The 16,695-nt window shown below is 36.9% G+C and overlaps 2 protein-coding genes across 2 annotated transcripts; one reads left to right on the forward strand and one right to left on the reverse strand.

Annotated features, from left to right (window-relative positions):
• Window positions 1-691: 691 nt before the first annotated feature.
• LOC108779646 (uncharacterized) lies at window positions 692-4,407 on the reverse strand. The gene is made up of 2 exons (XM_018547108.1): window positions 3,347-4,407; window positions 692-3,260 (listed from the first exon to the last, which is right to left on the reverse strand). The coding sequence occupies exons 1-2, from the start codon at window positions 4,405-4,407 to the stop codon at window positions 692-694; spliced, it is 3,630 nt and encodes a 1,209-aa protein (XP_018402610.1).
• A 7,343-nt stretch (window positions 4,408-11,750) lies between these two features.
• Window positions 11,751-16,153, forward strand: LOC108779703 (neither inactivation nor afterpotential protein G). Its single transcript, XM_018547169.1, has 9 exons — window positions 11,751-11,871; window positions 12,353-12,555; window positions 13,104-13,463; window positions 14,570-14,740; window positions 14,809-14,962; window positions 15,087-15,229; window positions 15,392-15,575; window positions 15,695-15,917; window positions 16,018-16,153. Exons 1-9 carry the CDS (start codon window positions 11,751-11,753, stop codon window positions 16,151-16,153), a joined length of 1,695 nt encoding a protein of 564 aa, XP_018402671.1.
• The last annotated feature ends 542 nt before the right edge of the window (window positions 16,154-16,695 follow it).

Consider the following 16,695-nt stretch of genomic DNA (forward strand, 5'->3'; position numbering starts at 1 on the left):
TTCCCCGCGCACCTCACCCCCCCTCATTGCCCCATGAGTCTGAACCGGCCTATCCTATCTACTTATTATCGATACGATAATACGTATATTATCTATGTATGTATGAATGTATGTATGTATATACGTATTATGCATATACGTATTATGCATATATGTATTATGTAAGTACGTATTGTGTACGTGCGTGCGCGCGCGCGTGTGTGTGTGAGTGTGTTTGTGTGTGTGTGATGTATGTAGATGAACTTGAATCGTATCACTCACTTATGATATACATATAAAACTTTTTTTCATTCAATCGTAAGGCTGTGAGCGTTAAGAAATATACTTAGTAAATAATATGTACATCGAAAATTGTCGAAGCACAAGAGAGAGGGTACTATATCCTTGATCTAACTACTAGTACTACTACTACTGCTACTATAACTATACTGAATACAATCATTATATTTTTATTTATTTATTTTTAAATTTGAATCAATTGAAAAAAATTTCTTTTCACAAAGCCACAGTATCATCCATGTGTTATCATCAGTATATACCTGTTCCAAGAACAGTTATCAACGCACTTATTCTTTAAAGAAGGGATTACAGTTGGGAAGGGCGGGAGGTTGATAAAGAAACATAATTTTTTTCTTCTCTGTTATACTTTATTTAAAAAATATAGATAATACACAATATATGTATATATTTTTCAATTACAATGATAATGTCCCCATGGTAACGTGTTGGTAGAACCTGACACAATATATCGCTTATCATCATATGGACTCAGAGTAATTTTCGTTTCGGACACCGTATACACTTGATGTAGTTTCGATCGTATACATGACTGTCTACGCGTCATTTCGATCTCCTCGTTCAAGCAACGGGTGTAATCGTTAAACGTTATCGTTCGCGCTACGACGTTGCTCTTTACACCCTTTGCCTTCTTCGTATCTTCCTTTCCGTCTACGCGCAACGCGTACATCTTCGCTCTGAGTCCAATGAACTCGGTCATTATCGCGCCATTGTTTTCGTCCTTCATCAGGCCAGGCACCTTCTTATTCGCGAGAGGCATACCGTACGCGTTGTCCATCGGATAGTCGCTCGTATCGAATCGAGCGATATCACGTTTCATCTCCGCGTACACATCGTCGCATTCGACGTGATAAATGAGACTGTCCGTGTCGGTGTACATAATTTTACAATTTTCATTAAACGTAGGTACCATGTATTCGTGGTGAAATTCGTACAAGCAGACTTTCGATATGTCGAGTATGCACATACCTACGTAAATCGGTTTGTCGAATTTCACCTCGAGTTTACGCAATTCGACCGCGATCAAGTTTTCCGCAAAGATGCTGCGGCTGTGGAAATTCGGTTTCGGGATCATTGCCTCCGCGCCGTACCGCCCATCCCATGTAGTTACTAATTTCACGTCGACGCGATCGCGCACGTTCTCCATCGTTTTGCCGAATATCGCGTTGTTCATCAATTTGTACAAATTCTTTTCAAAATCATTTTTTGCGCGCGTTCTGAATTGAGTGTTAAGTTCAATGTAATTACGGAGCCAGGCGGATTGAGTGAATTGCAATACTCGATGAACCTTCGTGACGCGAAGGCCGTGATGTGTACATTGCTGAAGGTTGCGGTAGTGGATGACGTAACGCTGTTTATCATACAGAGTCGCGAGAAGTTTATCCTCGCGCTTGCCAGGCGGCTTATCGCGTGTCGGGCAGAACGGCAGATCAGCGTGCGCGTCGTGAAGATGTTGCGGATACTCGAGATCTACCTCGAGAATGTAACCGGTGGGCGAATCCGGAGGGATCGCTCTCGCGTCAAAGTTCGCGGCGTCTTCAACCCATCGGAAATCGGCGTAGGGCAGCGGTTGACACATCGCCCATCCGTATAGATTGTTAACGTCGTAATACATCAGGTATGACGACGGTTTCGACAAGTCGTACGAACGCATGTACTTGTTATTAGCCTTTGCGTATCTGCCGGAACATTGGCTGAGGCCACCGCGTATACCGCGTTCGATCAACGTCACCATATCTACATCGGTGAGCAACTCGAATTTTACGCGCGTGTGTTTCAGCATGGCATCCCACGTGAAACCGGGCAATGTATAGTAATGCGCGGGATCGAGATCGTAACTAGCGACGCAACTGTCGCGAAAATTTTCGAAAACGTCGGCCAACAACAATACGTCGGTTTTCAGGTATAGATCGCTGTACTCGCCGAGCGTTCGCACGGAGAACCGCTGCCATACGTTCGCGGCGTGCGCGTAATCGCTCTCGGACACGGTATCACCCGTCAGCGAGCTGCGAAAAGATTCGCGCGGCGGTAAACGCGTGTCATCGAGTTTCTCTACGCAATCTACATACTCGTAAGGAAATATGCCTTTACGAGTAAGCAGATTGAAATCTTCGTCCGATAGAGCCGAAAATTCGGAACGTACAATTTTTAATTTATCCTTATCGAGATATGACGCCAATTTATCTAAACTCGCACTCAAAAATTTATACGAGTCTATAAATCTTAATTTTACGCAATTTCGAAAATCTTTATCACTAGTCTCTTTGACATGTTTCGTAAATGAAATGTACTTTTCTTTCGTTAGAGGAAGTAAATCTACGTGTCCCTCGAATTTGGTAGCGATTTCTTTAATTACAAAGTGTGCGTCGTATCCCGATAAGTTGTGAAAGACGATCGGTATGTAAAATGAATCCTTATAATTCAAATTGCAATTTACATGCGCTGGACCGCGGTATCGTCCGGTGAGATGGCAATGATCGCGTGCCCGCTCGTCGTCCGGCGCGAACGGTTTCTCACAGATATGACAGTGCGTTGCACTGTTAAATTTCCGCCAGTCATCGCACGTGAAATCCATAGGACGGTTAGTGGATATTATATTTTTCACGCGATGCGCCAAATCCTCGAGCTGGCCCGCGAACCAGCTGACGCAGTCGTTATCGCGACGAAACCGATACGCCGATGATGTATCGTACGAGCATTGCACGTAGTATCCAATGCTAAATACCTCGTGCTGCTGATACGCGTACGACAATGCCGATGGCGTTGATGCGTCTTCGGTCTTTTGCAGCACGCACTCCAAGTCGGCGTATACGATGAAAGGTACCCGCTCCTTCCTGCAGTGGTTGCTGAAGGTCAACCACTTGTCGTCTTCGCTCGGTAGACGGATGGCGCAGTCATTTAATTTATCGCAGTCCACTGCGTGGCTCTTCAATTTTTCGTCGGAGCAAAAATAATGTAGACATCTGAAAAAAACGTAACATAAATTTATTAGTACAACAATTTTTTTTATTTAATATTTTATTGACTATTTTTTTCTTATTGTACTTACCGGTCGCAGAAAAATTTCTTGTGTCCATATTTATTAATTTGCGATCCTACGAGGCGGGACAGATTTTTGATCCATGCGAAATGACCGATTCCATCGTTGCGTGGACCTTGTATGTATAGCATGTTTACATGCTTCTCCTTCTTGTCATCGTTGAGTCGAAGCGGAAGGATGTTCCCGTCCTCGATGCCGAATACGTTGATCGACACCGCGTTTAAACGTTCGAACTTTTTAATGTCTTTGAATTTCATCGGAAATTCGATGCCATCGAGATTTAACACATTAGCGTAAGGCGGATACGACGATATCCGGTCCACATGATTTTTAGCTGAGTACAGAGCTGCGACCATCGACAACGCGAAGCACGCATTGTCCTCTGAGCGTACGTTAACTACCGCTTTTTTGTCTTTAATTTTCTTCGGCACTTCGATGCAGCATCCCGCGTGCATGGGATTCAGTTTGTTCACATTGAGAGTCAAATTCAATATACGCGAGAGCGCCCATCCGCTGTCACGCTCCTGAAACTCTTCGAGCGACGCTAATGTAGGTTCGATGACGTGCCGCTCGTACCACTCGCGCACATTCGATGCTGGATATAGTTCGCAGTTTTTCGTGTTTATACCCATAACGGTGCGTTTATCGCCCACTACGAACTCACCGTTGAACGCGGTGTTCGCTTTCACGCTGCCGTGTCTCTCTATAGCGCCCCGCACACGCTCGAGCACCACACTACCGGCGTCTTCCAAAAACTGTCGCGGCTCTATGTGTCCAGAGTTTATCACCGCACCGGTCAGAACACGATTCTCGAACACAGCGTCGATCTCGCGCCATCGAAGTCCATATCCGGCGCTCACGTGCACGAATCGTTCGCGCACCGAATCCTTCAAACTTTCGATCCGCGCGATACATGCGATCACTGATTGTCTATTACAGATCGATCGCGGGCGTTTGATGCGACTCTGTTCTTCCAGAGATTCGATGAATTCATCACAACGCTGTTCCCACGCGACGTACTCTTCTCTGGTATCAAGCAGGGTAACTTGCTCTATCAAATCTCGCTCCATGTTGTCTCGCTCCATTTGTATCGGATTACTAATGATTAATGGCGCGATGCGCCTCAATCTCACATTTTTATACTATTACTTGATCACGTGACATTGATCACGTGACAGTGGTGATGTCATCGCTCGATCTTGTTGTGACACGTCATATTATATAATGTTTCACGCATGCGTGAAAACGTGAATCTATTTATAACAACACGATGAGATCATCGCTTGAACAAGTTGTAACATGTCACCGATCTTTCTAGAAAAAATTTGATCACGTGACATTGATGATGTCATCGCTCGATCTTGTTGTGACATGTCATATTATATAATGTTTCACGCATGCGTGAAAACGTGAATCTATTTATAACTACACGATGAGATCATTGCTTGAACATGTTACCGATCTTTCTAGAAAAAATTCACGTGACGTTTAGTATTAAATTACATTAATGATGATATCACCACCTGGACATGTTGTAACATGTCCTACTGTGCTGAATGTTATTAAAAAATTTCTTATATTACGCTAATTAAAATAAATTTTATTTCGTACATCTGCGATTGTAAAGTTACATTTAAAAAATAAAAAATTAATGTTTTTGTAAATAAAGAAAAAATGTGCTATAATACTCTCTCTCTTGTACGTCTTAAATTTTTATAATATCAAGGAGGGGCGTTAAAACAGCGTTATTCACCTGAATAACTCGCTTGTTTTTGACAATAGAAGAACAAGTGTCAAACAAAAGTTGCTTGGTTTCGAGGGGCACATAATGTGATGTCAATAATTGTTTTTTTGGTGGAGGCGCTAAAAAGATATGAAGGTCACCTCAACTTTTTTAAATGGAATTATGTAATTTTTTTTAGATAACGTGATTCTTCTAATTATTTTGCATATAAAAGTATTAAGGTAGAGATACCAAAAAACCAATAGTTTTCGAGATATTTTACATTTTATTTTGATACATATTGACACAAAATGTTAAATAATTCGTAAACTGTTGATTTTTTGATTATCATACCTTAATACTTTTGTGAACAGAATAATGAGATAAATTAAATGGTGTAAAGAAAACACATAGTTGTGTATTTAAAAAATTATCCATTTTGTATACATATTTTTTTTAAAGCAACTATGTGTTTTCTTTACACCATTTGATATATATGATGATTTTCTTTACACCTGGATATACATGATGATGATGCTTGACTCAACATTACGTTATACACGTTTCTCCAACGTTGCGAATGCTATACACGACAGCGATATCTTCGACAAACGCTAGCTCGTTGATTACGATCATATTAGCTTAAGTTTTTAAATATGTATTAAAAAATATAAAGTTAATAAATGTGAGAATAAAAAATTTTTTCGTTTACATTATTTTATCGTGCACTTTCTTTACTCTCCCTCAATATCCACTGCCTCTACGCGCTATCATACTCTGTTTAGATAAATAGTAACCAACGTCTATCGTGTTGCGAATTATGTATACGCGTGACTCGGTAAAAAAAAATAAGTAGTTACTTATTTGAAATAAAATACAAAAAAGGCCTCAGAAAAATTATTTAAAAATTATTTAAAAATTAATTACAGCTAAAAATTTGATCTACACTATACTATGACATATTAAAAAGTAAAAAAACTTGTAAAATCGGTTCCACAAACTTATGTTCAAAAATATCAGGTATGAAATAGATTGTGAGATATTATTCATAATATTATATAAAGAGTGCTGCAACCTTATGAGCGATACCAATATCGATCGACAGCATTCTTGATCCGACTTGTTTTATTTACACTGTATTATACACCATAATGTATATAACTCTCGTGCATCCTCGCCATAGCGAAAAATATATATTATTCTCTTCGAAGGCTAAAATTGACTGCAGATTAATTATATTTGATATAAAAATCATCGTTTTTTCTTTTTCTTTTCATTTGAATAAATGTTTTTCAAATATGATTATATATCCTTTTGGTTTTTTCCATAATATTCACTTCTATTTTGTATTATTTATGTATAGCTTACAACCTATAAGAAAAATAGATATGTGTACAACAATTAAAACGTATAAGAAAGTAATGAACTATAAGAATATAATCATCTTCTCACGGCGACACTGTAACGATATAAATGATGTCATAGTCACTTTATCGTGGCGGTACTTGTGATTTAAATTGTTTTATATACAAAATGATGCATGCAGATAACTCCAGAGTCTCCTCGCCATAGTGAAGAATGCTTCTCAGCGTCAGTATTCTTTTGTCTGTTTTTTATAGTGAGTTATGCGTGCGTGCGCCTCGACCAATATTTTTGAAAAGTGTTGTCGACTTCGATTGTGCCTTGCATTTCATCATTTTGATTTTTATCTATATTTTTCGCGGAGCTCAGTGGCCCAGTATCAGCCTGTTTAAGACTGCCGGGCCAATCAAAGAACAAGAAGTTAGTGTGTGCGTGCGTGTATGCGTGCTCATTGTATCCGCCGTCGATATGCGTTTACTGGAGCCCATAAAAAAACATTATTTCGAAAAGGATGAAAAGGAGGAGGAGGTGGAAAAGGAGGAGTAAAAAACATTTATCATTTTCATTTTTCTTTCGCCGTCTCTATTAGTTACGCGGTCCGCCACCGCTACCCGCCACCCGCCGCCGCGACATTAACGCCGCCTGGTGGCAACGTGGCCTTTATATCAATAGTGGTCCAGAATCGGTGTAATACAACTACTTTTCCCTATCTAGACTTGATGTTTTAAAATTTTTAAGTAATTCTTGGCAGGAGCATTGCTGTCACGACTTAAATTGAACTGTGCGATACCCGTGGTTGACCATAGGGGGAAATAGGGCATTAAAATGTCCGCGACATAGTCGAAGAACTCTTTGCAAAAATATGAATTCGGTTTTCATAATTACCTACCTTCCCGTGCACTTACTTCAATTGCTTTAAATGCCTGATAACAAGGCGACGATTTCCTGTCGAATGGAAACATTTCAATTTGTACTTGTGATAAATATGTGTCCGAGCTACTGTTTGCGTCTTAGGTAATAAAATCTTTATAATCTGTACCAAATTATTGAAATCGTTTATTTCATGTTCATTTCCGAACAGTTTCACAAATGCTTCATACATTCCAGCAGCAACTGATACACTGCTACAGTGTAACATGTTGCTATCACTGATGCTGCTACAGAATTTATGCGTTTTTGTTTCTTACCGTTCGGATAGCATTTTTTGTATAACCGTCTTTATGAAATGCGAAGACATATAGTGCTAGCAAAAAGTTCGGCAACGGTCAAATATCTTGGAAAATAATGATTATGGAAAAAAATGTTCAATACAAAAGTTTTAGTATATCAAGTGATCTATTATACGGATGTATTGAAATGACTTTCATGTGACCTTGAAGGACACCGTGAAGGTCAACTTTGAAATCTTAAATAGAAATACCTATTTTCTATTACATATTCTTAAAGCTGGTGTCAAGGCGTTTCCGAAACACTGGTTACAAACCCTTTTCGCTTCAGATCTTCTTGAGTTATGAACCTTCAAAGTTTAAGTATGGCCGGCGCGTTATCTAAGGTGTACCGCGTGAAGGTAGCACGATCGGATATCCACCTCTTAGCATGCTTGATCAAAGCGAGTTCTTGTGTGTGTGTGTTCATGTAATTAAAAAATTAATGAATTAAATGTTTTAATTACATAAGTACGCCAAGAGGGTACCATACATACTACTAAAATAGTCCATACATACTACTAAAATCGATTCATTATCTTCATGACTACTTTTGGATAATTAAAACTGTTCAATAACACATCCTCGTCGCGATACATCGTTGATACAATAAATCTTACTTTTTATCCTTTTATAGCTTAAGTGAATCAAACTGTTCGATCACTTAATTGACCGCCTTTGGATGATTAAAAACAAGAGTTATCGTCCTTCTTGGTGTACTGGTATAATTAAAAAAGATCTGAAAAATCCCTTGTTCCTTATCACTTTTTCAACATAAAATTTTTATTTTTCCACGATTGCACCATTACATTTTTGATTACTATTAAAAATACATCTAACTAAAACAGAGAAAATTACTATTCTTATGATGGGGGGGTATGGTGATAAAATGAGATCTCACCAAGACGTCGCGAATTTATTGTATGAACGATTTATCGTAACGAGGATGTGTTATTGAACAGTTTTAATTATCCAAAAGTAGTCATGAAGATAATGAATCGATTTTAGTAGTATGTATGGACTATCGTCCCTCTTGGCGTACTCGTGTAATTAAACATTTAATTCATTAATTTTTTAATTACATGAACACACACATACACACGCACGCGCACACACACACACACACACACACACACACACACACACAAGGACTCACTTTGATTAAGCATGCTAAGAGGTGGATATCCAATCGTGCCACCTTCACGCGGTACACCTTAGATAACGCGCCGGCGATACTTAAACTTTGAAGGTTTATAACTCAAGAAGATCTGAAGCGAAAAGGGTTTGTAACCAGTGTTTCGGAAACGCCTTGACACCAGCTTTAAGAATATGTAATAGAAAATAGGTATTTCTATTTAAGATTTCAAAGTTGACCTTCACGGTGTCCTTCAAGGTCACATGAAAGTCATTTCAATACATCCGTATAATAGATCACTTGATATACTAAAATTTTTGTATTGAACTTTTTTTTCCATAATCATTATTTTCCAAGATATTTGACCGTTGCCGAACTTTTTGCTAGCACGTATGGTTAATTGTTACGTTTTCTTCTCGTATTTTTTATATACGTACTGAATATAACTGCGGACAGACATATGCCATTCCCTTATAGAAATTTAACACTAATACTGGCCAGTTAATCACTTATTTTTAGTATTAAAAGTATTGTTGACAGTATTTTTAATACTGAAAATAAGTGATTAATTGGCCAGTATTAGTGTTAAATTTCTATAAGGGTTAAAGTTTTGCAGACTGACTGTATTAATGCCAGACTAAAATCTGTTTCGATTTTTTAAATTCTTTTTGTTGTTATTTTTTAAAGCCTGTCATTAAAAACATTTAGAAAATGCGTAATTGTTGTTACATCATGCTTCGATGATATAAATTCTGCTACAAGCAATGATCCAACATTTGCATTTCCTGGTAACAGCAGTGCGTAATAGTAAATTGTATAGTTGCAGTGCTAAGAACTGCAGATTTTGCAATAATGGAACCAGTTGCATCCAGATGTAAGTGTCTTAATTTATCGGAAAAGCTAAGCATTTAATTTGTTTTTCGCTAAACAGAACCACTGACAGTGGTATTAAAAATAATTCTTGGATGTAACCGTGTACTTCTTCACCTCGCACCTGTTCTTGCTGTTGATCAAAACATTATGAAATCTTTGTCGAGATCGTCTTTAGCCCTATTTTCACTCGATATTTTGTGTAAAATATCTAAAGTTTCATTTAAATTGCCTGCTAGTAAGACTTCTTCGTCTTTCTTAGCAAGCATTTCCAACTTTATTACTATTGCCGATCGTTTTTCTAACTTATCGGCTAACGCTGCCCTTTTTTTTCCCCGAATATGGCGACGATGTCGTTCATCGCCGTGAGAAACGTGTCCAATAAACATTTACAACTTTATCAGTGTACGGAATGTAAATATCCTCTGTGACGAAAAATTTAAATTTTACGCATTCCGAGTGTTTGCATTGCTCTACAGCCTGAAAAGAGAACTTCTTTTTAATATTATACATTCCTACATTTGTGTCATGAGATGGCTAAAACACAAAGAGGATATTCCTTTTCAAATTCTGTGTTAAATGCATCTATCCATCCTTTTTGTAAAGGTGTACCCCCACTAATCCAAAATTCTTCCCAAAAATGTTTAGGGATATAACAAAGGAGTTTCCGCGTTGAAATGTTACAGATTTCTTTCTGCCAACAGTTCCTTTCTGAAGAAAGGTAATCGGAGATAATGATTCACAATTCGTCATGAATATGTCACAATCTTCTGGACATAAGGGATATTCATTGTTACGAATACTTGACGATGAATCATGATCATTATCAACAATCATTTCTTCTTCAGAATGAAATACTTGATGATCGTCTGTAATACTTAACGGTAAAGTACGCTCATCGTCGTCGATTGTCGGATTTTGAGGAAACATTACTGATATTTCTTCTTTTTTAATATCGTTGTCCATAGGATTAAGTTCGTCGAAATTAATTTTAAACATGCCTGAAGATGATGAAATTTGTATTTGTTTAGTAAGGTACACATTTATAGATATAAATTTAACATATGCCTCTTATGTTAAATGAATATAATGAATATGAAGTGTAAAGTTATTAACGATTTAAAAATATGTTAAAGTAACACAATTTGCTCGTATTTAGTAAATTTATAGAATAAGGGGGTTGATTTTACTCTATAACAGGATTAGGCAGTATTGTTAGGCGAATCGTCTTTTTAGAAACATTTGTTATATGTTAATTTTGTCATAATAATTAAGTTGATTATACACTCTCTTCAAGTTTTATTTAAGATTATATTCCATTTTTGTTGAAATATAAACATAGTATCCGTGTTACCATTCAACACACTCATATTATGTTAAATTAACACAAAAAATTGAGTGGACCGTTTGGGACATGCGATTTATGTTAAATTTAACATATTTTTTCCAACTCTCTAGAACTCTACTTCCACCTACTTGGAATGTAATAAAAATAATATACTCTTATCTACAAATATATTTTATTTTCTCTTCTTTTTCTGGCTTTGATGTTTATTTTATAGTAGAATAAACTGTAACTTGGATCAAAAGTTGCACTCATTGTCAGAGGGAAAATGCAACTCGCGACATCAGGCAGCATGTTGCTTCTCATAACATTTATTGGTATTACAACACAATCAGTTTAAGTGGACAATTTGCGATTTAGAAAAACAATATACCATAATTAATTAATTATGCGTAATGATATCTAAACCGCGACTGTTTCGCAAAATATTTTTTCGCAATTCACTTAATATAATAGACAATTAAAAATAGAAATTTTCTAAATAGAAATGCGATATTTGAATGTATCAGTGCAACGGATACGTATGATTTTATCTAACGTAACAATTATGTATTTCCGATGTTGCGCAGCGTCGCTGGTCGTTGTCACGATGCTTCGGACCGCTTATAGAGTGAGACTTATAGACTAGTATCGATTACGAACAGAGCTACTAATTTAATATCGGGATCGAACGTGTAGTCGCTGCAGTTCCGTGTTGTCTTGCACATTGTTTCAGTATTACTGTGCCGCAACAGTCGGCCGGACGTGTATTCCTGTAATTTTTTAGAAGAGACATGTGGGCTCACATATCGATCTCGATCGTAGTTCTGCTGATGTCGTTGCTCTATCATTATCACTTCAGCGAACCAGCCAGCGTTATCGTTTATCCCGAAACGCATTACGATTACATTGTCGGTGAGTTAACTTCCCGGTTTATGTTTATCGTATCACCTGCTTTGTCTTGTGGCAATTCCACTACTTTTTCTTCTTCGTTTCGTTTTTCAAAATATACGCGGCATCGATTTTTAATAAAAAAGGATTGATGCAAATCGCATTATGCTGGATTAATAAGTGCCTCCTAAATGCTTTAAATTAAACAGACAGACAGACATAATGTAATACGATTTTTATTCTTTTTTTTTAGCGAAATTTGGACATATAAAGTTGCTAATTGAGATATAAAGTTGTTAATTATACATACATTACTCTTTGAATCCTGTTTGTTTTATATTTTAGATTTAAATTTGCATATCTAACATTTAATTTAATAAACGGTTGATGTTTTGTATTACCGCTAACATTCTTTGTGTCATAATGAAGAAAAAAACCACATGAATTTTCCATTTAATTTAGTATAATAAAAATTATGTTTCTCGTTGTTGCGGGTATGTTTAAGTCGGTGCTGGTACGTCTGGTTGCGTGATTGCATCACGGCTCTCAGAAATGTCGAACGTGACCGTTTTGCTTGTGGAAGCAGGCGGATACTTCGGATGGTTATCAACTATGCCGCTCTTAGCGCCGATGATGCAAGGCACTGAGGTCGATTGGGCCTACCAAACGGAGCCGCAAGTCTTCTCGTCCCGAGGGCTCTACGGCTATGTAATTAAAGCTCAATCCTTCGATGAAGGAATTTCCGTTTTACGAGAACGATTTCTATAGAAATTTGTTGGCAATACATAGCGTAACTCTCGCAAAATAAAAATGTGGCACATATTTCTTGCGCTGAATAATAATATTGCCGCGATAATAGTATTAATTTGGGATTAAATGCCTCACTATGGCAATAAAACATTAATTTATCATGGTATATCCAACACAATTTGTTTGCTTTAATATACTGCCTTATAACTTTTATACAAGTAAATAAAAATTTTTTTTTCAATTGAAACGCCTAACATTAAGATGTATAACAGTATTGAGTAAACATATGTATCTTTATTAATAAAAAATTGTAAGTAATAATTAATGAAGGAATGTTAGAATACAATGGAAAAAGTTGGGAATGTTATATCGAAAAGGCACATATAATAAAATATAATATTTAAGTACATATAATAGCAAAACGAATATTTCAAAGATTCGCACTCCGAATTTGGAGTCGCGTATTTTTAGCGCAGCAAATTCCTTCATTGATCACGTTTATTTAGAGACAAAACTTTCCAAGGGGAAAAGGACTTGGAGGTAGCGGGCAGCTTAATTATCTCGTTCACTCCTTCGGAAGGCCTGAGGACTACAAGAGATGGCCGAAGGGTTGGTCGCACGCCGACCTGCTCCCTTACTTTCAAAAAGTGTCCGATATTATGAACATTATCCCGATGCCGGAGGAAGAGTATTTAACGAAGGCCTTCGTCCTGGCCGAGGAATCGTTAAAGCTGGATAATATATCCTTGCGGAAAGCGATGTACACCGCAAAAAAAGGATCCAGATGGAGTACTTATCACGCGTATTTGCGGAAGGCTTGGAATCGCAAGAATTTACATATCCTGATGAATACACTTGTTGCCAAGGTCTCTATGATTTTTATTTTATACACCATGATGAAGAAAACAATTTTTGACAATCCATCTTTTCTTCGAAAATATACTCCGTTTCTCTTTTTATACCAGAAAATTAAAAATTAGAGGAGAGGCCCCTATTATGAGATACCGAGTTCATTTTGTGTAATTACTAAATGTTTATTGGTAGAATTAAAAAAAATAATAGGTCATTTTGAAGAGAATAAATTAATAAGCTTTAAGATAGTGTTATGTAAAATTTAATTCAAATTTTATTTTATTTTTTAATTAAAGAAATGTAAAAGGTGAACAAATCGCAAAGTCGAAAAATTGTGCTCCTAGTATGAGATACCCCGAGAAATCGATAATAAAGCACAAAGTACATCAGTATTAGAATTAAAAAGCTTCATTTGATGTTTCTAACATATCAACGAGTACAGTCTATGCGCGTAAATTGAGCATGTGATGCATTGTATTCAGGATTTGTCTTCAGTAGTAATTGGAATGAAGTATTGCAGAAACAGACCCTCAATGTTCATTCCGGTTATTCTTTTTATTATTGTACAATAACATTTATACTTTAACATCGATTTTCACTTGGGCACAGAAGTATAGATTATTTCATATTAGAAATATCCTGGGTATCTCATATTACGAGTATCACGTCTTACAGCTTTACGATCATCAAATCTAACTTCTTTAATTAAACAATTCAACATATTTCGTATTTTTCTATCAGTACGATCTTACTCTATTACTACATAAAGAATTTATTGCCAAATAATTACTTATTAAATAATAAACAAAGATTAAAGGCTTATCTCAATGAAACTTGAAAACATTCAAACTCTAAAATTTTATTTTACAATTACTGTAGGCATGATCTAACAATGAATTTTCCACTAAATAGTTTTCAATCCAAGAGCAATAATTTCATGATAGAATCAACAGATAGCATTTATTAGTTTAGCAGAAACGCCGCTATCTCATGTTAAGCGCCTATCTCATAATAGGGGGCTTTCCTGATTAAAGATAATTATTTGTATGATATAGTTTTTGTAATATTTTGTTTCTATAATAAATATATATTTCTGATTTTTTCGGACGTTATATTGTAGATATTTTTCAAGAATGACAAAATCAATGACGTTAAAGTGATATATAAAAATGGCTCCGTTGGGAGAATCGGCGTGAGAAAGGAGGTAATTCTTTGCGCGGGCACTATCAATACTCCGCAGTTACTTTTGATTTCTGGCATAGGACCTGTCAATGAATTGAAAAAGCATAAGGTGATAAATCAAAGTATTATATGTCAAACTTTTCGATTTCAAGTAAAATAATAAGTTGGATCTCTTAGATATCCGTGGTACAAGATCTTCCAGAGGTAGGTCGAAATTTATTCGATCACCTGAACGTGCCCGTTTACGTGAATCTACGCGAACGAGTCAGTATCACACTTGTGAAGCTGCAAACTATACCTGAAGTGTTCAATTATTTCGCCTTCGGAACCGGTAAATGCGATAACGCGCCATTAACGACGCTTGTCATTTACTTACCATGCCTGTAGACTCACTTTATACGGCCGACGTTGTAATCTTGCCATATACCTAATTTTTTCTCTATTGCATGTCAAAGGATGGTTGGCCACTAACGGCGTAATGGGATTGGGGCGTGCTAATAACAGTGGCCTCCTCCTCTTCGGAGTGGCGTCCACAGAGGAAAAATTGCTGAAGGCCATCTCAAATTTCGAGACTGAGGTGAATGAACCGCCCACAACAGTAATATATTTGGACTTTAACTAAAATAAAATAACATATTGTAGTCGTTGTTTTCCCCGCACAGATAATTGTTTTCGCGCGCGATTCTATTCACAGCAATTATCATTTGTAATTTAGTAATTATTATGTCGATCGAGAAGAATTAATCATTGTTTATATTAGACATTTAGATCGCTATTTCCGTCGTATAACGACAGTATGCACGAGGGATTTATTTATCTAGTTACGTGTTTGCAACCGAAAAGTCGTGGAAGCATAACGTTGAGATCAAGCGATATCCACGACCCTCCAAGAATTAATCCTGCGTATCTTCAGGATCCCGAAGATGTCATGTGTACTCATCGAGGTAAATATGTAACAAATTTTTTACTCTTCTTAAAAGAATTTTAGAACCTATAATTTCTATTTCTTCAGCGTGAATGTATTTAAATTGAAGATAATTAATTTTGACGATTATTCGCTAAGCTATAAACCTCGCCCTCGAGACTCTCAACACGAGACTGTTTCGCGAGTACGGCGCGAAAGTCCACGTCCCCGATTTTGAAGAGTGTCGTCATTTGCGACAGAACTATCAGGATGTCTATTATTCGGAATGCGTTATGAGAATCGCAGGACTCACGAGCCACCATCCTTGTGGCACTTGCAAGATAAGTGCGGAGGACGATGCGGTTGTAGATGAGGAATTAAGGTAAACGATAGAGACGGATAGAGTATTTAAAGGATGTCTTAAAGGATGACATTTGAGATGAGTGGAGTAATTGTAATAAAATTATAATTACATTTTCTAGGGTAAAAGGCGTGAGTGGATTGAGGATAATGGACGCCAGCGTAATGCCATCCCCAATTTCCGGCACGCCAAATTCAGTTCTCGTTGCGATGGCCGAACGTGCGTCTGATATAATTTTAGATCGCTTGTCTAAATAATATTCGATTAATTTTATAACATGTAATATATGATTGTGTAAAAATAATATTTGCAATTCACGTAACTTGTTTATGCCTGTTGTCATTTGATCATGGCTGAAGGAAAGGATATCAGGAAAGAATTAGGTTGCAAATGAAAAGAAATCCATGGTGCTCCAAGTTTTTTGTAATTTATAATTAATGGTAAAGTTTTCTTTTGTTTTACAGTAATCGAACAGTTATTAATAATCTAATTAAATTTCGATTAATTTTTATACAAACAAAAAGGGTGAGTTACACTCAACGGCATAGCCACGAATCCCTGCCATCCCGTCCGCGCTCGGAGTATAAAGAAAAAAAAGAAACTTATATTTTTTTACACGTTCTCTCTTCGAAGAATTTCTTTTAACCCCATTTCCCATCTGGGATCGTTTTGCGATGGCAGAGTTTCGGCAATCTTCCTATTCCACTTCCGCGTTTTGCCTCTTTCTCTTTCGCACATATCCGCAAACACACACGCACACATACACTTTTCTCTCTTATGTTTTTCTCTTTCAACGATT

This window comes from Cyphomyrmex costatus, unplaced genomic scaffold (genome assembly GCF_001594065.2).
Source record: "Cyphomyrmex costatus isolate MS0001 unplaced genomic scaffold, Ccosl1.0 scaffold121, whole genome shotgun sequence".
Lineage (NCBI taxonomy): Eukaryota > Metazoa > Arthropoda > Insecta > Hymenoptera > Formicidae > Cyphomyrmex > Cyphomyrmex costatus.

What these genes read in the sequence shown, in the direction of transcription:
- LOC108779646 (XM_018547108.1), bottom strand. Translation starts at nt 4,407, where the DNA reads ATGGAGCGAGATTTGATAGAGCAAGTTACCCTGCTTGATACCAGAGAA. An exon ending in AAGAAATTTTTCTGCGACCG is followed by an intron (nt 3,261 to 3,346) that starts GTAAGTACAATA and finishes CGTTTTTTTCAG; the next exon opens with ATGTCTACATTATTTTTGCT.
- LOC108779703 (XM_018547169.1), top strand. Translation starts at nt 11,751, where the DNA reads ATGTGGGCTCACATATCGATCTCGATCGTAGTTCTGCTGATGTCGTTG. An exon ending in CCCGAGGGCTCTACGGCTAT is followed by an intron (nt 12,556 to 13,103) that starts GTAATTAAAGCT and finishes ACGTTTATTTAG; the next exon opens with AGACAAAACTTTCCAAGGGG. An exon ending in TGAATACACTTGTTGCCAAG is followed by an intron (nt 13,464 to 14,569) that starts GTCTCTATGATT and finishes GTTATATTGTAG; the next exon opens with ATATTTTTCAAGAATGACAA.